The sequence below is a fragment of the Phalangium opilio genome, unplaced genomic scaffold (genome assembly GCF_054372755.1).
Source record: "Phalangium opilio isolate 3A_F unplaced genomic scaffold, DU_Popi_V2 ptg000209l_1, whole genome shotgun sequence".
Lineage (NCBI taxonomy): Eukaryota > Metazoa > Arthropoda > Arachnida > Opiliones > Phalangiidae > Phalangium > Phalangium opilio.
The window spans coordinates 21,265,216-21,287,412 of record NW_028324217.1 but is presented as its reverse complement, the minus strand read 5'-3'; the positions used below and the strand labels follow the sequence as shown (position 1 = coordinate 21,287,412).

At 38.6% G+C, this 22,197-nt stretch overlaps 1 protein-coding gene across 1 annotated transcript; it reads left to right on the top strand.

Moving 5' to 3' along the window:
- Positions 1 to 823: 823 nt before the first annotated feature.
- LOC149621240 (putative glutamate receptor) lies at positions 824 to 21,000 on the top strand. The gene is made up of 9 exons (XM_089855924.1): positions 824 to 868; positions 3,025 to 3,116; positions 3,176 to 3,263; positions 3,331 to 3,483; positions 18,932 to 19,055; positions 19,116 to 19,336; positions 19,398 to 19,693; positions 20,656 to 20,782; positions 20,941 to 21,000. Exons 1-9 carry the CDS (start codon positions 824 to 826, stop codon positions 20,998 to 21,000), a joined length of 1,206 nt encoding a protein of 401 aa, XP_089712050.1.
- Positions 21,001 to 22,197: the final 1,197 nt, after the last annotated feature.

Sequence of the window (22,197 nt, the reverse complement as noted above, 5' to 3'; positions counted from 1 at the left end):
ACTACTTTAACAAAGGTCCTCATGTAGACATTTCCATATAACGTTTACCGTATTTTTTTATATTGGACTTTCACTTACGCCATAAGTTTATAAGATATGTTCCATAAGTATGACACAAAATATCCTTCGTAATGATAGAAGTTTACTGAGAGCTAGTTCGAGAACGACGCGAAAATTGACTACACTCAGTTTTGCAGTCCATCTTCCTAATTAGTCTGTCCTAAGCCTCACTAGGCGTCGCTTTACGAGAATCTATGATGTTTCACCTACGTCACTTCATGAAAAGTTCTCAGTAATCAGTGACAAACTTATGGAACATTTCTTATGAACTTGCAGGTCATATCTATGTACGGTGTATTTTCACGTATATCAGAAAATTAATCGTTACTCGCGAACGTTCAGGGAATGAAAAGAAACACGCTATTTCATTTACCGGGTGTAACATCGAGTCGTCAACTAATCTTTCTACTGTGCTTGAACCTTAATTGATTGTATCTTTCTCCACATGGAATCCGGTCTTTCTTAAATTCACACAGCGTGAAACTTTTGTATTGGGTGCCTCTCAAACGTCGCACCCTGTACTAAGGTAATACGATTATTATCAACACACGCGAGCCAATAAAAACATTTCAAACACATGGTTTATTTCCCATAGCGTTAGAGAAATTGTACATCTTAGTTAGGGTAGCTGTTGCAAATTCTGTCCACACGAAGAAAGGTCCAACGTTGCTTGTAATAAACTTTTAGGCTGTCCGAATTCAATAGCAACTAGCTTAGAGGAGAAAATGTAGCGAATGCTGACGCTAAATGCCAGTAGATTGTAATGGATGTTGATTTTGAAAATAACTACAGAGCCACTTATCAAGTTGTAAGTAAAGCTCACTTTATGAAATTGTATAAACTCAACTGCCCATGTATTTGGGAAACATTTTTCCTATTAAACAAATATCGTGATAACCGTTTGTTATGTGTTAGCGTTTCTTGATTTGTTTAATTAATTTCTAAACATCTATATTCGATTTTTATGTTTACATTAAGCATAAATTTTACTTTCTAGAATTATCTTCAAATGGTATAGTTTTCTTATTAACCAATGTGTCTATAAATATGTCACATCGGATAACTGAGTGTTAGACATTTCAAAAAGCACCTTCCTAATGTTAAACGTTTTAGAGGTTTTCGTGACATTTTTGGATTGAATATAAATAGATGTTAGCAAAAATAAATAGGGGAAAGTGTCGGACTGCCATATTTTCCTGCCTTAGCCTTAGCTTGACCATAGAGAAAGTATGGTGTTACTGGAGTGGCCGTGTGGACGCTCCATGAGCGGCTTCAGCTTGGATCGGTGCGTAATACAGCGCTGCTATCTGTGTTCTAAAACTTGTACTAAAATACCTTACAGTTCGGTCAAGAGCAGGCATAATTTTTACTTAATTTGGTTATCAACACAGCAATATTACACCAAATTACTCGCGTTAAGCCGCACCAGCGTGCCAAAGCCAAAGGTATGCGACCAGTTATGAAATTTGTGTGACTGCCATGTTTTCCTGCCTTAGCCTTAGCTTGACCATAGAGAAAGTATGGTGTTACTGGAGTGGCCGTGTGGACGCTCCATGAGCGGCTTCAGCTTGGATCGGTGCGTAATACAGCGCTGCTATCTGTGTTCTAAAACTTGTACTAAAATACCTTAAAGTTCGGTCAAGAGCAGGCATAATTTTTACTTAATTTGGTTATCAACACAGCAATATTACACCAAATTACTCGCGTTAAGCCGCACCAGCGTGCCAAAGCCAAAGGTATGCGACCAGTTAAGAAATTTGTGTGAATATTTTTAAATTATTATCCCTACAGAAGACGCTATAGTCGTACGCACAAAGCCTAACATGTAGCGCCTCTCGTGGATTCTGTGCTACACATCGTTACAATTTACGATACGAGTGTTGTATTTATCGGCCACTCCAGTAACACCTTTCTTTCTCTATGGCTTGACATGCATTTCGAGACGCTCAAGGGCGAGAGAGGTGTTGAAAATGGTATCAGCCAATCAAATTTGTAGTTGATGATGTCATTCTTCCCGAAAATAACGCTCGTACGCCACCCAACGGGAGAATTTGGCATAGGCGTATCGCAAGGCGGAACAGGAAAATATGGTCTCGCCGATTTGGTCGAGGGACTAATTGGTCTCACCGATTTGGTCGAGGGACTATTTGGTATCGTGATAATTTGGTATCGTGATTATTTGGTATCGGGACTATTTGGTATCGTGATTATTTGGTGTCGTGATTATTTTGTCTCGAGACTATTTGGTATCGTGATTATTTGGTCTCGGGACGGTTTGGTCTCGTGATTATTTGGTTACCTAATTAGTTGCCACCTTTCCCAAAACAATGGTTCCAATAATTCGTTGCCACCTTTCTAAAATGTTCTCCTATTAATTAGCTGCCACCTTTTCCAAAATATTCTCCTATTAATTAGTTGCCACTTTTTTTAAATATTCTCCTATTAATTAGCTGCCACCTTTTCCAAAATATTCTGCTATTAATTAGCTGCCACCTTTTCCAAAATATTCTCCTATTAATTAGTTGCCACCTTTTCCTAAATATTCTCCTATTAATTAGCTGCCACCTTTTCCAAAATATTCTGCTATTAATTAGCTGCCACCTTTTCCAAAATATTCTCCTATTAATTAGTTGCCACCTTTTCCTAAATATTTTCCTAAAATTAGCTGCCACCTTTTCCAAAATATTCTCCTATTAATTAGCTGCCACCTTTTCCAAAATATTCTCCTATTAATTAGTTGCCACCTTTTCCTAAATATTCTCCTATTAATTAGCTGCCACATTTTTCCTTTCTCTATGTTCTAACAAGTTCCTCAGTTTTCATAGCTTTTTTTGTACCTCGAGATCGACACTATTTTCAGACACAACCTTACTGTTATTTAAATGTGCATATACGCATAAACAGAAAACAGTTGACCAATAAGTTAAGAATAATCTTCAATCCTCTGTCTTTCTTTATTACCAGTCACCACCATATGTCATTAAGAATGGAAACAGAGAGCTGTATGGTTATATGATTAAATTCCTCAATGCTCTAGAAAGAGTCGACAATATAACGTAAGATTCAAAAAATAATTCATAATCAAGGATAAACATTCACCTTGAAAATATTCCAGCGTTACTTTGATCCCGAGTTCAGACTCCAATAATGGGTTGGCAGTTGGTAGTTCGTGGAATGGACTTCTTGGTATGCTTAAAAGAAATGTAGGTCAACTGTGACGGTAATAATGTTGACTTGAGTTCTCAATTTATTCCTTTGAATTTTTTGCAGGAGGCTGATTTTTCAATAATTCCTTCGACAATGTACAATGAACGTTTGAATGCCTTCACTACTTCGCATCCTTTTTTGGTTTCAAGGACTCATATATTATTTGGAACTCACGAAAATAACGAATGCGATGTTTACTCCGTAATTGACAAATGGGTAAATTTTAACACTAAAGGAGAAAGGAACATTTTTGGGTAAATAATAAAGGCTAACAATTTAGTTTGAATCGGTATTTGACTACCTTAACTCTTAACAATGCATGGTAATGGTTATGAGGTAACAACTATAGGATGCACCCATTCAGAGGGGCCGGCAACCGGGGTAATTAAACTGACTGTTTACACCATCTGCAGTTCTAAACGCAGCGGTTCGCGAAATTTGGGTGCGGTTTTAATTGAATGTGGTGTCTATACGGTAATGTTTACACTTTGTTTCTTCTTTCCAATGTGGGATTGTTGAGGGGCCGAAGTTTAGCGTAATGGTAAAGGCGTTGCCATGTGGCAAGTGATGACAAGGTGTTGTATAATACCTAACTGGTAAGCAACCGCAGCTCCTCACCTCTCGCTTAGTCTTGAACACGTGGGTGTTGATCCTATATGATTTCACCCCTAGTTCGCAACTGCCACTAAGCGTATACAAACTATAGTTTGGAAAGAAGTGCCATAATGGTACAACCGGTGTGCGCGCTCTATAAATCTACAGACTTAGTTCCTAAATTAGTTCGGTTTTCAGACGAAACATGGAAGGGAAACGTTTGCAGGGATGCGTAAGAGGAGCATCAAATGTCAACAAATCTGTCCATAGGTGCTGGGGATCCCGGGTATGCGATTACTATATACTGAGATGGTCTTAAGTACGGACGGGAAGGGAACGTGACGTATAAAGTACGAGGGTTAATGTTAGCTTGCCCCATTGTGTCAATTTTACCATGCGTATCAAAGATGTAAAGGTATCAAATATTTGATCTTCTCGAGCGGAGAAAGCGTTCTTGTCAAAAGGAAAACCAGTAGTTTGGAATTATAATAATAATAATCTAAGCTTTGTCTACGAAGGGATTTCCACACTAAGCCTGTGGCTTATTTACAGGTGGATCCCTTTACAATGCATAGGTGGCTAGCCCCTATGCCATAGCTAACCTACAGCGCCCTATACAAACTATTACCGTTGACTTAGCTCTTTGTAAAATTGTAATGCTTAGGACGTCTTGAGTTTCTCTGTGGTTATAAATCGCTTTATTAGAATCATTATCACCTTTGATTGTATAAAAGGTGTCTGGGATCGAGATATACTATTTCTCAGGGCACCGTCCATGCAGCTGTGTGAGGCTGTTGATCGTAATTATAGTCACCCTTAGTCACGAGGCTTTTGCACAGAGCGAGGCCGATTTTGCTAAGGATAACTGATACGTTATGTCAATTATTGGCCTATTATTTTAGCTAATGTTTTACCTAACCAGTAAAATATTAACCTGACAGAGTTGTATAAATAGCCACGTTTTTGATCTCTAGTTACTCATTCCTAGTTCATCCTTCATGTCTAATCGGTTTTTCCGGGTCCGTATCCTTTCAGTCGCGTACGTTCCCTATCACTATAGGTATCGCGCTATCAGAATCATGCAAACCGCCATCGTAACTGCAACGCCTCAAGTCTCGACGTCTTTTAACGTTGACACGCAAGCACCTTTCAAATTCACGTGTCCACATGTCAAGTCGAAACGGAGCCGTCGGTTTGATCGTTTTCGATATGTCTCTGGCCTAAAGGCGGGTTTCCAAACGCGCTTGAACGTCAAAAAGATTGAGCTTGAGCGTTTCAAAATCAGCGCGTCTCAAGCGCTCCTATAACTAGCGCCATCTTGCGCCGTAGCATAAGTATGAGCACAAGCGTTACCTGTTTCCAAAGAATCTAAAAATAGCTGCTTAGCTCGCGTAGCAGTTGAAAAAATTCTGAAATCGAAATGGCGATTATCAACCAGCGGAAACGACGTTTGCTTATTAAACGGAATTTGTTGCTAATTCAGTTGTATTATCAACTAATTTCAAAGTTCAAGCCAAACAAAAATAAACACATAGATTTACACGTGTCCTCAAACTTTCAAAGGCTATTTGAATAGCAAAATACCTTGATAAAACTATATTGAACCTACTTGAGAATTTCATTTCAGTTGCAATAAATTTGGATTGTCTACCATTGGGTCGAATCCCAATGGATCGATTGTTTTGTTCGACCGAATCCCATTAGACCGAATACCGCAATTTGGGCGGTTTTCCAATCATGAATTTTCCTTTCATTCCTATTTTTCAATTGATTTTCTAATTAAACTTCTTGATATTGCAGCAAATAATATTTATGTTCACCAACAACATTCTTCAATAAATTTTAGTAATTAATTTTCATTGTTGGAAATTGTCTAACCTAACCTAACCTAACCTTACCTAACCTAAACAAACCTAACCTAACCTAGCCTTACCAAACCTAACCAAACCTAACCTAACCTAGCCAAACCTAACCTAACCTACCTAACCTAACCTAACCTAACCTAACCTAACCAAACCTAACCTAAAAAAACCTAGCCTTACCAAACCTAGCCTAACCTAACCTAACCTTGCTTAACCTAACCTAACCTAGCCTAACCAAACCTAACCTAACCAAACCTAACCTAACCTAACCTAACCAAACCTAACCTAACCAAACCTAACCTAACCTAACCTAACCTAATCTAACCAAACCTTACCAAACCTAACCTAACCTAACCTAACCTTACCAAACCTTACCAAACCTTACCAAACCTAACCTAACCTAACCAAACCTAACCTAACCTAACCTAACCTAACCTAACCCTACCTAACCTAAACAAACCTAACCAGACCAGACCAGACCAGACCAAAAAATAAAATTAATATTCTTATTAAACTTGATATTGAAGCAAATAATTTGTATGTTCACCATTAACGTTCTTCAATAAATTTCAATAAATACCTTTCATTTCTGAAATTGTCTAACCCTAACCTAACCTAACCTTACCTAACGGAAGAGATCTCCCTCCCAAGTACTGACGGCGCTCTATGCTGCTTAACTTCTTCGATCATCCAAATCACTTTATCCATTGCGCTACTGGAGCTCGGCAACTCAAGAAAACGCTATGATTTTATATGTGTAAACCCATCCCATTCAGTCGAAAGCTCTTCCATATAAATATTCCCATTCAGCAGAAAATCGCTCCTTGGGCTATAAATTGTTTTAAATTTGGCTACAATTTCAGAAATCTGAATTCGGTCCAACGGGATTCTATCCAATAGGAGTATACCTAAATTTGCAGTGGCATTCCACAGTATCTATATTTTCTTCGTCTATCCCAAATTGCTGGCTTATTTATAACTAGATAAATATTTCTTTCACCACCCCCTTTTCTTTATTTCCCTGCTTACTTTTTAATTAATTCTTTCAATTCGCGTTGTGTAAGCATCTTCATTTGATTTGACTTTCTCAATCCGAGACTCCGAGTCCGAATTTATAAAAACTTGGGCCTTGGCCATATGAAATTTGATCCTCATTGGCCAAAACGTCTATGACGTCAAGCTTGAACTGTCTAAGCTCAAGCAAATATCTACTCACGACAGATATAAGCTTGACGCGATTTTCAAGCGCAAGCGGGCTACTTTTCAATCGCAAGCTACTTAAAAAGCGAGTTTGGAAATGGTACCGACCTGGAGCTTAAGCGTAAACTTGAAATTTTCAAACTTGAGCTCAATCTTTTAGCTGTTCAAGCGCGTTTGGAAACCCACCTTAAGTGCGAAACCAGAAGAGCAAGTGAATGCCTTGATATACTTGATGGCTGACACAGCCGATGATATTTTCCTGTCATTTTCTTTTCGAAACGACGCCGAGAACAAGGAATCCTATCAAAAGCATTAACATGTACAAAAATGGGCCAAGCCTTGCATTGTGCCCTCTCCGACGTAAAACGTTCTGAGATCCCATGTAGAGCCAAGTCTGTCATTTTCTTCTCATTCAATCGCCAATTGAACAATTATGTTATAAATTAAGTCATTTTCCTAATTAATAACCAATATTCTTTGACTATCATTTGTTGTATTGTTGTATTGTTTTATTGTAATAACTAAATGGAAAGGAAAGGATGTTGTATTGGGGTCAAAGGTTATCAGAGATAAAACTAAAAAACAGGAACATGTGACCTCTGACACAATACATCATGCCGACAAGACTAGGCGATAAGAAACGCCGGTCGCTATTATGACACGGGCTTGTAAAGTTAGCTAAATAAAGTAAACTACTTTTAACTAGAAAATGCTTAATCAATAACACAACATGGTGATAGAGGTGGGATGCGCCACAATTCAAAGAAGCTGAAGCAATCTCTAGCAGCGGAATAATAAAAAGCGAAGTCACGGAAGCACTGAGAATAACCAAGGCCCAAGCTAACCAAGGCCCAAGCTAACCAAGGCCCAATCCACAATGGCAACTATGATAAGTCCTAAAGCTTTTGAACCCGGAATGGATCCTGCCGCCGCCTAAAAACAATATAAGGAGGAATTCGAATACCTCGCAGCAGCAGCAAAACTGGGTAAAGAAACAATACCGTCACAAGTCGCAACATTTTTACACATCATCGGCCCAGCCGGAAGACGAATTTACAAGACCCTAGAGATTGCGGAAGTTGGTGATGCACGAACATTGCAAATAATTCTACAAGCCTTTGATACGTATTATGCTCCGTATACTACAGACGTATTCCACCAATTTGCTTTCATCACAGCGCGGCAACAACGAGACCAAACCTTTGATGATTTTTACACGGACCTAAAATTGAAAGCTCAGGCATGCGAACTGGAAAAGTTCCAAGACCCATTCCTTCGCACGATGATCGTTGCAGGCATTAAGGATGATCCGTTACGACTCTTACTGCTCAACAAAGGCAACGCACTGGACCTAGAAACAGCGATAACGATGTGCAAAACACATGAAATCTCCAACACACAAGCACAAGTAATGGCAACCACACACGCTCAAATCCTACCATCAAGTGCACCGACAATCGATGCGATACAACGTCGTCGTGATAGAAATAGGAGCTACCAAACAGGACACCAACCACAACGACAAACCCAACAGGAAGGAGTACATGCGCACCAAACACCATCGATACAACAGTCTTCAACTCGCTACCAGCCTCAATTTAGGCCAACAATGCAGCAGATTGCACAGCGACGACAATCCTCATGCACAAACTGTGGCACGCACCACAACCCACGATATTGCCCAGCCAGAGGCACCACGTGTGCAAAATGCCACAAGAAAGGACATTGGGCAGCAGTATGCCGATCAGTATCGGAAATTCACACACGCGAATACCCCCATGCCACCTTACCACAGACACGCCACCTTCGGCATGAAGACGACCACACTGCTTTACAACACGCCTACAATAGCATCGACTACGAGTCCCCTGGAAATTATTTTGAAGACGACACAACCATGTACTTACATGGTCTCAGTTTACAACCATTACAAGAGACCCCACTCACATTGGATGAAGCGCAACAAATAGAACCCAAGAGAAACCTTTCATGCGATTCCACAGACCACCTCACCCAAGAAGCACTGGTCACTGACGAAATGTATGAAAAAGTCTACTTATATAACACATTACATACATTCAAAATCGACACTGGATCGCAAGTTAACATCATCACACGCCAAATGTACGACTCGCTTCCCTATCGACCACCACTACTACCATCATTATATACGGTTTCGTCATACTCGGGTCACCCCATCACGATAGAAGGCGTCACTCACTTACCAAGCACCTCAGGAATGGCTTGCCTTCCAGAATGTCCATACTACGTTACCACAGAAAATCGAACACCGATTTTGGGCGCTCGTTCATCACAACAACTAGGCCTGATCTACAGAATATCTACGCCGTTACTACCATCGCCACCACTAACACAACACACTATCGCTATAGACAGAACAACGACAACACCAACCAACGCGTCTGACCTAATTAAACAATACCATATGGTATTTTACACAATGGGACGTCTACCAGGACAATACCACATTCAGCTGAAACCCAATGCGATGCCATCAGTGTCCACCAGTCATAAAATACCACATGCTTATCGACAAGCCAACAATGACGAACTGACACCGATGATCAACTTAGGCATTATAACACCAATTAACGAACCCGCAGATTGGGTACACGCTATGGTAGTAGTACCCAAACCAATGAAGAAGCCTACGCAACCAGGCGAAGAAATGAAACAAGATGTGCGAATCTGCCTTGATCCAAGAAATCTCAACAGCGCGATCAAACGTCAACCATATCCAACACCCACGACACAGGAGATTTTTGTGGATTTGGAGGGATGCAAGATTTTCACAGTACTAGACGCACAAAGCGCATTTTGGCAAATCCCACTCACAGACGCAAGTTCAAAATTATGCACATTCGCCACTCCACAAGTACGATTTCGATTCAAATGCTTACCCTACGGTATAGCCACAGCTACGGAAGTCTTCCAACACAAAATGCGTGAACTCTACCCAACACATGAATTTCCTAACGTACACATTTCAACGGACGATTTCCTGATAGCCACCCCAGACATGAAATCACATTTGGAAATACTCCGGAAAGTCCTACAACGTGCAAAAGAAACGGGGCTACGTTTCAGCACGCGAAAAATGCAATTAGCCGTGGAAAGGATCCATTACCTTGGCCATATAATCACAAAACATGGTGTACAAGTAGATCCTAAGAAAGTAGAGGCCATATGCTCACTGCCACCACCACAAGACAAAAAGGCACTTCAAAGATTCCTTGGAATGGTGAACTACGTGTGCCGCTTCATTCCAACACACGCACAAGACACAAATCCCTTGAGGGAACTACTAATAGCCGATGTGATCTATGATTGGAATGCAACACACCAAAAACACTATGATAGACTGAAGGAAATGATATCAACAGCTCCCATATTACGCTTTTACGACCCGAAGCTACCTAAAGTCATATCAACAGATGCAAGTCAAAACGAAGTAGGAGCAGCATTTCTTCAAAACAATCAGCCAGTAGCATATACCTCAACTACATTTACAGAAACACAGAGCAGATACGCTCAAATTGAAAAGGAGATGCTCGCTATAGTTTACGCGTGTGAACATTTTGAATATTACAGCCGAAATGTTGATGGGACGTCGCATACGAACACCTCTGACAACCAATATCGAATCACTGAAACCTCATTATCCAACGGAAAGAATCGAGCAAAGTCTAGATCAAGCGCACAGACACATGAAGAATCATTAACAACACAGAACTATACTTGAACCGCTAACAAAGGGACAGAGAGTTAGATACCAGACGGCTCCACGAATGTGGAAAAAGGCAATAATAAAACCGAAAGCCCAGGAGCCCGACTCATACCACATACGAACCGACATGGGCCAAGACTTTCGCAGAACTAGAGCTCATCTAAGACCTGACACAGAACCAACAGAGCAACAGAGAAAAATACAAAGAAATACGCAACTACAGGCACAAGACACCACAAACGAACATGCTGCAACTGTAAAAATTGCCTTAACAAACACAGACCAGCAACACAGGCAAATTTCTCAACATAGCCCTGTAATAAGGGTACAGCCATCAGCAGGAATTTCTCAATCGAACAACACGACAAAAAGACCACAAGCTGCAAAGCCAACCCAAGAAGCGTGCTCGCAAAAGGCCACATTGGACCAGGAACACGAAGAAAGAGAAAGAATATTCCAGAATCAGGACTGTGTTCAAGAACCAAGACAAAGCATAAAGCAAACGCAAACTAGAGTTCAACCACCAATAATCAGCAGTTTAATTCCAGGCAACTCACAATATAGATTGCCAGGAATGCAAGAAGCCACAGATGGAAAATTATTACAACAACGTCCAAGAAGAGAGAGTAAACCACCACAAAGATTCTCACCAACGTTTTAAAACCAAGTTTTCTTAAAACTCATATAATATTTAAAGTACCTAAATGAAAAGAAAAGATGTTGTATTGTAATAACTAAATGGAAAGGAAAGGATGTTGTATTGTTGTATTGTAATAACTAATTGGAAAGGAAAGGATGTTGTATTGGGGTCAAAGGTTATCAGAGATAAAACCAACTAACAGGAACATGTGACCTCTGACCTCATACATCATGCCGACAAGACTAGGCGATAAGAAACGTCAGTCGCTATTATGACACGGGCTTGTAAAGTTAGCTAAATAAAGTAAACTACTTTTAACTAGAAAATGCTTAATCAATAACACAACATCATTATTATACATCTTTGTTCTTATCAATAATATCGTGACTCCCTTTTAATATTACTTACCTGCGATTGCCAAGTCACGATATTTTTGATACGAACAAAGATGTAAATTAATGATAAGTTGAAGAATATTGGTTATTAATAAGGAAAAGGACTTAATTTATAACATAATTGTTCAATTGGCGATTGAATGAGAAGAAAATGACAGATTTGGCTCTACATGGGATCTCAGAACGTTTTAGGGCGGAGAGAGCACGAAGCGAGGCTTGGCCCAATTTTGTACATGTTAATGTTTTTGATAGGATCTCACTACTTTTTGTAGACCCTCTTGTTATACTTCGGTAGTTAAATTAAAACAAGACTCTCTCGTTATACTTCGTTTGCCAATATAATTGCTAACGTTTGTCCATATTTACGCTGATTTACCCCTTTCGACGCCCAGAGAATACGCCGAAAAGATTGTACGCTATATCCTAATATAAGGATGTCACATCAGTTAAGACAGATTCCTTTTAAACTACTACTGCTATTAGCCTTAAAATGTATTTTACTTTCGGTTCCCTCTGGACCGTTACGTCCTTTCATCAAGATCCCACACTATTTCTGTTGAAAAGATGGCAACACCATCTAGTTTTAAAATCAAGAACTAAAGAACGATTTTATAAAAATTTCAGGATGCTTTAATTTTTCTGTGCTTTATAAAAGAAATAAAAACTGAATCATAAATTTTAAGTTTCTATCTCTCCTAGAAGTACGTTAAAATTTTGATGATCGGTGAGTGAGTGAGTGACAAAATAAGGTAAACTTCACCTGCAATATTTCGAGAAGTATACTGTATAGGGTGGGAACTTGAAATTTGGAAACTATAGCTAGGATTGACAGTCCTCGCGGCAAGCGAAATTTTCGACTTTTACGTATATCCATCACGAATATACAGTGGACAAAAAAGTTCCGTGAGTTGCTTCGAGAAAAGGATGTCAGAGCTTCCAGATATACAACCGAGTTACCACAGTAATTCAGAAATATGAAGGTCATTTCATCATAAGTTAGAATGTCATTTACGAGCGGACCACGTTCAACTCAAGGGTCCAGCACGACGGATGACTAGTGAAAAAATTTTAACGGCATGAAGAGCACAGATTGAAACGTGTGAACACGGCGCACTAACTTTTACGAGATAGGACTGTCGTGGGCGTACTGGACAAAGCGTTGTCCGAAAAGATGCAATTGGATAGGGTTCCTACTAGTTTGCAAACTGATAATGCAAACCTTGCACACCTTTCAAAAATTCTACTAGATTGCACACCTGGCACCGGAAAACTGATTTTGCAAACCTTGCACACCTTTCAAAAATTCTACTAGATTGCACACCTGGCACCGGCAAACTGATTATGCAAACATTGCACACCTTTCAAAAATTGTACTAGGTTGCACACTTGGCACCGGCAAACTGATTTTGCAAACCTTGCACACCTTTCAAAACTCCTACTAGCTTGCGAACCTGGCGCCTGCAAACTGATTACGCAAACCTTGCGCACCTTTCAACAACACCCCACCCCACCCCATACTACTTTGCACAACTTTAAAAGCAAACCAATTACGCAAACCTTGCCCACCATCCTCATTCTCACTACTTGTTTGCACACCTGGTACATTGCAAACCTTACACACCGTTCAAGAACACGCCACCCTACCTCATATTGCTTTGCATAACTTTATATGCATAACTTGCGCACGTTTCGAGAAGTCGTTACCCTACCCTGCCCTACCCCATACTACTTTTCACAACTTCATATGCAAATCTTGCACTCCTAAATATTTTTACGCAAACCCTGCTAAAAACAGCACACATCGAGTAAAAAGGTCCCCTTTTAATTTTAAAACACTATGTAACCATTTTTCTTAAATTTTAAAAGAATTGCACAGGTTTTTTCGTCTTGCACACCTTTACGGTTTTCCGCAAACCCTGCTCAAAATAGCACATATCTAGTAAAAAGCTCCCCTTTTAATTTTAAAACCACTATCTAATCATTTTTCTTAAATTTCAAAAGGTTTGCACAGGTTTTTCGTCTTGCACACCTTTATGGTTTTCCGCAAACCCTGCTCAAAATAGCACATATCGAATAAACAGCTCGCGTTATATTTTTTAAAAAGTACTATCTAACCATTTATCATGGTTTCACAGGTTTTTCGTCTTGCAGACATTTTTCTTTAGCTCCAAATACAACATATAGAATAAAAACATATTCATTTATTATTAAACATACCAACATTTTTACTTAAGTTTTAACATGGTTTGCACATGTTTTTCGTTAAAGACTGCTCAAATTACAACATATAGAATAAATATCTTCCTTTATAGCATTAAAACTACAATCTTACGACTATACTAAAGTTTTAATATGGTTTGCACTGCTCTTTCGTCTTGCACACCTTTCAGTTCTTCTGTAAACTCTGGTCCAAAAATACCATTGGAGAGTAAAAATTCCAATTTAATTGTTTAAACTATCCTTCTACCATTTTTTCAAAGTTTTAAGACAGCTCACAAATATCTATTTCTATTTAATGCAAATCTTGCCGAATAAGAGCTCTTACCATATTGCAATTACTTTGACGTACTTTACACAGCCTTCTCGTCTTGCAAGAAGTTTTTTCACTAAAAAACCACAATGTTAAAATCTCATAATAAATTTTGTTGTCCATACAATTGAACCAATAAATTAATAAAAAAAATATGCCCTAAAACAATAACGTTAATTTAAGGGTGAAATCTTTCTCTTTCTCAAAATTCTTATACTTGTCCCTAAAATATCAACGATAATTTATGGAAGGCCAGGGTCGCAACGGTAATAAAAGCGCCACCTAGTACACATATATGGTAAAGATCTTTCCTCTATGAAACCGGATATTTCCTCACATAAAAATCGACACGCACGGGCCCAGATCATCACGGAGGCTCCGTTCCAACCTTTTTTAAATTTTGATGTGGATTAGTTTCATAAGTTCTTTCATACATTATTTCAAATCCAGTTTTACACCATACGGAATTAAACAAATAACGTTGAAGTTCATCGTAAAACGTATCATTGGACCGTTCTATAGGACAATTTTTTTAATCAAAATTGAAAGTTGCTACACGATTGCAGGTTTGACTACGAAACTTCTCACGGCATATTAAAACATGTGCAAGACGAGAAGGTTGTGTAAAGTACGTTGAAGTAATTGCAAAATGGTAAAAGCTCTTATTCGGCAAGATTTGCATTAAATAGAAATAGATATTTGTGAGCTGTCTTAAAACTTTTGAAAAAATGGTAGAAGAATAGTTTAAACAATTAAATTGGAATTTTTACTCTCCGATGTTATTTTTGGACCAGAGTTTGCAGAAGAACTGAAAGGTGTGCAAGACGAAAGAGCAGTGCAAACCATATTAAAACTTTCGTATTGTCGTAAGATGGTGGTTTTAATGCTACGAAGGAAGCTTTATATTCTATATGTTGTAATTTGAGCAGGCTTTGACGAAAAACATGTGCAAACCATGTTTAAACTTCAGTTAAAATGTTGGTATGTTTAAAAATACATTAATATGTTTTCATTCTATATGTTGTATTTGGAGCTAAAGAAAAATGTCTGCAAGACGAAAAACCTGTGAAACCATGATAAATGGTTAGATAGTACTTTTTAAAAAATATTACGTTAGCTGTTTATTCGATAGGTGCTATTTTGAGCAGGGTTTGCGGAAAACCATAAAGGTGTGCAAGACCAAAAAAGCTGTGCAAACCTTTTAAAATTAAGAAAAATGGTTTGATACTAGTTTTAAATTTAAAGGTGAAGCTTTTTACTCGATATGTGCTATTTTGAGCAGGGTTTGCGGAAAACCATAAAGGTGTGCAAGACGAAAAACCTGTGCAAACCTTTTAAAATTTAATAAAAATGGTTTGATAGTGGTTTTAAAATTAAAAGGGGAGCTTTTACTCGATGTGTGCTATTTTGAGCAGGGTTTGCGGAAAAATATTAAGGTTTGCAAGATTTGCATATAAAGTTGTGAAAAGTAGCATGGGGTAGGGTAGGGTAGGTAACGACTTCTCGAAGCGTGCGCAAGTTTTGCATATAAAGTTATGCAAAGCAATATGGGGTAGGGTGGCGTGTTCTTGAACGGTGTGCAAGGTTTGCAATGTACCAGGTGTGGAAACAAGTAGTGAGAATGAGGATGGTGTGCAAGGTTTGCTTATAACGTTGTGCAAAGTAGTATGTGTTGAGGGGGTGTGTTCGTTAAAGGTGTGCAAGGTTTGCGTAATTAGTTTGCATTCGCCAGGTGTGCAAACTAGTAGGGAGAATGAGGGGGTCCTACTAGTTTGCACACCTGGCGACTGCAAACTGATTATGCAAAACTTGCACACCTTTAAAAAATTCTACTATATTGCACACCTCGCAACAGCAAACTGATTTTGCAAACCTTGCACACCTTCCAAAACTCCTACTAGTTTTCACACCTGGCGCCTGCAAACTGATTACGCAAACCTTGCACACCTTTCAGCAACACCCCACCCCACCCCATACTACTTTGCACAACTTTATAAGCAAACCAATTAAGCAAACCTTGCAAACCATCCTGGAGCCATTGGATAGTACCCTGGCTTTTGGAGAAGGCCATTTCAACCGCCCGCCAGGCCGAAGGGATTCGGAGACAGAAAAAGGTTCTACACAGCGGAACTAAAAATAACGGAACTCCAGCAGCAGTAGACAAACTTGTATCTTGGCAAAAGTTCAGTTCCAGAAAGTACAAGCAGTAACAGGATCGACCTTATCAGTTCAACAAATTTAACGGTGGTGCGATAAACTCTTCTGTCCCAGTTGCGTGCAAGAAATGCGGACAATCCGAGCAGCATAATCGGGAACGATGTCCAGCTAACTAAGCTGAATACCGAAAGTGCGGAAAAACGGGCCATTACGAGCGTCTATGTTTGTGAACAGCGGCGGAATTCAATCGTGAGTTCACAACCGAAGATGATCTAGGATCGAGTCATCCAGGCCGATATTTTCCTGGGCACAATAAAAACCATTGAGAAGTCAAGAACGATGGATGGTGAACATCGGAGTCAATGACCGAGAAGTATTTTTCAAGATAGACATCGGTGCTGACGTCTGCGCCATTCCAGCAACCCTTTACAATATAAAGTTTCCTGATTTGCCCTTGCAAAAGTCTAATCGACGTCTATTCGAACCGGGGGAAAACTATCCTCAATTGCAAGGGATGAGTTGTAGACGAATTATCAAGTTGTAACATCAGCATAGAAGACGAGATCTACGTCATTGATGGATTGCAAGTACCTCTATTAAGCTTCAAAGCGAGCGAATAACCTGAGAAAATTTCAACGTTTTGATGAGGTACAGTTGACAGAACTATCGAGTATGCGTCCTATGGAAGATTATCCTAGACTTTTATTTGGACTAGGCCGAGTCGCACGTGAATACAAGATATAGTTGAAGCTTTAGCTAGACGCTATACCGTATGCAGTTACAACCCCAAGACGAGTTCCAATACGGTTATTGTCGCAAGTTGAGGCCGAGTTTAACCGAATGGTCGACTTGGGAGTCATCTCTAAAATCAAAGAAGCCACGGATTAGTGTGCTACCATGGTGGTGGTTACGAAGGTCATGGGCGAGTTGCGAATTTGCGTGGATTTCACGAGACTTAACAACCACGTAAAGAGAGAGCTCTATCAAATTCCAGCCGTAGGCCATACATTGAGACGTTTGGCAGGAGCACGGATCATTTCTACACTGGACTGCGATCCTATTGTTGTATCGAATGTTTTACCTAATCAGTAAAAAAATAAACCCGACAGTGTTGTATAAATAGGCATGTTTTCAATCTCTAGAGTTTCATTCCTAGTTCATCCTTCATGCAGTAAATACCTAAATAAAGACTATTTAATCAAGAAACAAAACAATAGCTTACCCCCCTTCGAGTACAAGCTGTTCTCGAACGGGGCTGTTGCGATGCGATGGGAGATGATTCACTGTTTGGATTATTCAATTGGCCGGTTATTAAATCAGTAATTGCGCTGATGGTAGGGTTGTGAAGCATCTATATTTGGTGTAAATATGTCAGCGGTGGCCCTAGTACTTAGGCCTTACACCTAGCCGCCGCTTGCAGGGAAAGACTTCATACGCTTGAGAGAGTTTTGCAGCTTGGTTGAGGCTCAGGTCGGGAATGGCTAAAAGGTTTTTGCGAAGGTCGTTTCGAGTACCACATACTATTTGTGTTGTAATTAGCGAGTCGTTTATTGTTTAAATTTAACTTGATTGGACCTTGATTTTCAGGTCAGTGGGAAATAAAAGGTCAGTGGGAAATAAAGTTTGATTTGGCAATTGTTTAGATTGACAGAATGAATACATCAAGTAAGTTAAGTTTTATATAGTTGATAAGTAGTATTAAATACCTGAAAAATCGCCAAGGGCCCTGTTGGCTCCCGTTGCTAGTTTGTTGAATATTTCGTTCTTTTAGTTCCTCCAAGAATCTTTGAACAGTTTGGTCAGCGTAATATTTCTTGATTGCAGCATTCGTTGGTCAATTTTACTCTAAATGAAGACTAACTTTATCTTTTAATGAAAGCTGCCCCGTGCCTCTTCCATATTTTTAGCGGGATATCTCGTATTGAATAGCAAGTGGAGGTAACTGGCTTGGAAAGTTTAATCAAATGGGGATATCAGTGTAGTTATAAATATATATACTTAATATATTATGAATTGTCATCTTTTATTTTCCACAAGGCATTTCGTTTAGCTGCCCGTTGCGGAGTGAAAAATATTACTTGTAGCTCCTACAGCGAAGTGAAAGAATAAATTTTGTCTTTATCTCTCTGCGCATTGCCAAATTTCAAACTCACTACTCCGGACTCCGGAGTAATATCTTTTCCCCACGTGATCTAGCTACTTCCAATTCAATTTAGAGCCTCCTAACATCCGCTGGTGTACCGAAAATATTTATAGTTAGGGGCATACGAGTAAATATATTTAAGGTAATTTAGTTACTCTTAACTTAATGGTGCTCAAATGCACACAAGTGTAAATCCTTGTGGGTACTCCAAATGTACTGTTGATCTGCACTAATAAACCAAATTTTATTATTATTATTATCAATCTATTACGAAATAATAGTTAAATAGTCAATCTAATGAAATACTCATTTATAAAAAGTACAGAACAGGAAGCCATTTGCAAAAATTACTAAGAGCTACAGACATTTGCCCTGTTTATATTTAATAACTTTAGATAATTGTGGCTTCTATTGGCTTGGCTCTGCTGATTTACAAGATTGGGAAGCTCATTTCAAAGTATGGGAAAGTAAAATCAGAAGTGAATGGAATGTTTTTATTGCAGTGCCTTCTCGGAACAAGTATGAATCCTAAAAGTGACGTTTCTTTCAAATTTCTTATCGAACTTTCTTTTAATTAAGGTCCTCAGAGCGTAAAATGTGAAGGAGTCGCTCGATTTCTTTCAGTAACATGGAGTCTGACATCTTTTATTCTTTTAATCTTTGTATCATCGGAAATGACTTCTGAATTTTCTACCAAAACTGGCACTGTTCCCTTTGATGCCATGGAGGATATATTTAAATTTCCCAATGCTAGACCTTTATTGAAAAAGGACGGATCATTAAACGTCAATTTTCTTTCGGTCAGTAATCAAGATGACTCAAGGCTCCGATTGGCTAAATGTTGACTTAATGTTTTTTTAGAAAAATGCAATGACAAGCGCTGCTTACGCTGAGGTATTCAAGCGCGTAGAAGCGAACCCAAATTCGTGTTACGTTGCAAAAAGCAAGATGCATTCCGATATCCTCCATTCGCAAATCGAAAATCGTGAAAAATTCTTTATATTGTCTGATATGTCCAACTGGAATATTATTAAGGCAAGATACGCCAAAACTCGAAACTGCAAAATGAAACTAAGCAAACCTCTAATGATTGCCTTTCGGGCAATGTATTTCAAGAAAAATATTTCGCAAACACTAATTAAAGTCACTAACAAAAGGTACGATTCACGAATTCAATTCTAAGGCACGATGTTATCGGGATTAATATGTACAAGCCTATATACGAGCGCTTACCATATGAGCGGACCTCATAATGGTTCTCAAACCCGTGGTTTTCTAAAAAGAAACGGCTGTTTACTCGTTACGGCAGTTCCCTAAGTACCGACTACGTAAACGCAGCATACCCGTTACAGCAGTACCCTAAAGTGCAGTACAGCTGGAGTGTGAGAAACGCTAGTCATTTATGATGGTCTAAGTTGGAATATTTGGATTCAAATAGTATTAGGTTATGTGAGGTTTACACCGCTGTTTTTGGAGCCGCTTTGCTATTTAAGGAACCGCAATTATAGACACACCCGTCTTCAAGGAAATTTAAAAACAATTTGGAAAATCTTAGTGTTTCGAAAAATAAATAATGTAAGAGTTTGTATTTTGGTTTGTTGTGTAGAAAAACAATTTTATTAATGAAATTCACTCATATTATTACAATCATAAGGCTATAAGATATAGTCCAAAACTGGTTTAGAAAAAGATCTCCTACTTCATGGACTTCATATTTTACTTAATTTTTACAAATTAGATATAGTAAAAGTCCCAGAAATTTTAAATTTACTTCAAAATAAAGTAAGATAAAAAAATCCATGATGTAGCAGTTCCTCTTCTAAGCAAGTTTTTAATATTATTTTCAGCCATGGAACAAATTGTTAACATTAACTACACTAACTAAACTTGTTAATGCTTGAGACTTACTGAGAGCTAGTTCGAGAAATGACTACAATCGGTTTTTCAGTCCATCATTTTATTTAGTTTGTACTAAGCCTTTGACAGCGCCTCATCAGGCGTCGCTTTAGGAGAATCTATGAACTACGTCACTTCATGACAAGCTCTCAGTAATCAGTTACAAACTTATGGAACATTTCCTATAAACTTATGTTACAATCGATAACGTTTTTTTTTCTAGATTTCGCCAATTGACAGAGGGTGATTGCTTGGTAGATCTGAACCCTTCTTTGAAACTGGAATTGCATCCCTGTCAAAGATCCGAAACACCGGATGCATATGTTGTTATCAACGTGTTGGCATTTATCGTAATTTTTCGCGTATGTCTCTTTGGATTTTCGGCCTCCTTCATAACTCTTATACTCCAAATTGTTGTTAAAAAAATTCAAAACTTTTTTAAAAATTAATTTAATATCTGATACACGTAACACCGTGTAGTCAAATTATTTTTCACTCTTATAAATAGCTACCAAGCGACCAAGGTCCTTTAATAGAATTTCCTTCAAACTCAACTAATGAGAAATGAAATGTAGTTTCATTAAGCAAACCCATCGGAACGAGAAAATAACTATTATGTAATAGTTACTTGTGTGAGATTTTGAAGAAATTTTGGACTTGATATAAATAAAATAAATAAGTCGCCACCGATCCATTCCTAACGCTGCCACGAAATTCCTCGCCTCCGTTCACTTAATGGAGAGGTACTAATTACCACTTCAAGCTCATTGTTTCTCCGTTTGGTGGTGTTTTCTTCTTTATCGGTGAATTTGGAGGCGCGATGGTTTGAAGTTGCTGGCTTATATCGTGAACGCTATTTACCCTAGGCTGACCATGGTTAATATGCTGTTGGTGATAGAAGGATAAAACATCTTTCCACGAAACTATTGCGTCGCAAGCGTCAAGTGAACGAAATATTATCATCTCAGGCTCAGCTTGTGGGTGAAGACAACCGTGTAATTAGAGTAGTAATACATTTTTAAGACCGATGTGACCGTAGCGGTCGAGGGGTCGGACGTTTAGGAAAAATGTACGGGATTTCGAAATCCAATTTGATTTCGTCGGATTTTGTTTGATTTCAGTATTCGATAAAATCCAATGGATTTCATCGAATTTTGAGATTTTTCCCGTGATTCCGTCGGATTTTGCTATTTTTACCGTGATTTCGACTGATTTTGCTATTTTTACCGTGATTTCGACTGATTTTGCTATTTTTACCGTGATTTCGACTGATTTTGCTATTTTTACCGTGATTTCGACTGATTTTGCTATTTTTACCGTGATTTCGACTGATTTTGCTATTTTTACCGTGATTTCGACTGATTTTGCAATATTTCCCTTCATTTCGTTGGATTTTGAGGTTTTTCGCGTGATTTCCTCGGATTTTGAGATTTTTCCCCGTAATTTCGTCGGATTTTGTGATTTCTTTTGATTTTGGGTTTCGTGAATTTTGTAATGGATTTCACGATTTTATTACTGATTTTGCTTCTGATTTCGTTATTTCTTTGTTGATTTTGTGATTTTTTTTACTGATTTTGCTTCTGATTTCGTTATTTCTTTGTTGATTTTGTGATTTTTTTTACTGATTTTATGATTTCTTTAGTGGTTTTGTGATTTCGTTGCTGATTTCGGATTTTTTGTTTGATTTCGAAATCAGCATTGATTTCGGATTTCTTAAATTGGATTTCACGGGTAGCGTACGGGATTTCATGAATCCATCTTTCTC

Coding starts and splice junctions, on each gene's coding strand:
- LOC149621240 (XM_089855924.1), top strand. CDS start 824: ATGGATGTTGATTTTGAAAATAACTACAGAGCCACTTATCAAGTT. Junction 3,264..3,330: donor TTGGTATGCTTAAAAGAAAT/GTAGGTCAACTG, acceptor AATTTTTTGCAG/GAGGCTGATTTTTCAATAAT. Junction 19,694..20,655: donor ATTAAAGTCACTAACAAAAG/GTACGATTCACG, acceptor TTTTTTTTCTAG/ATTTCGCCAATTGACAGAGG.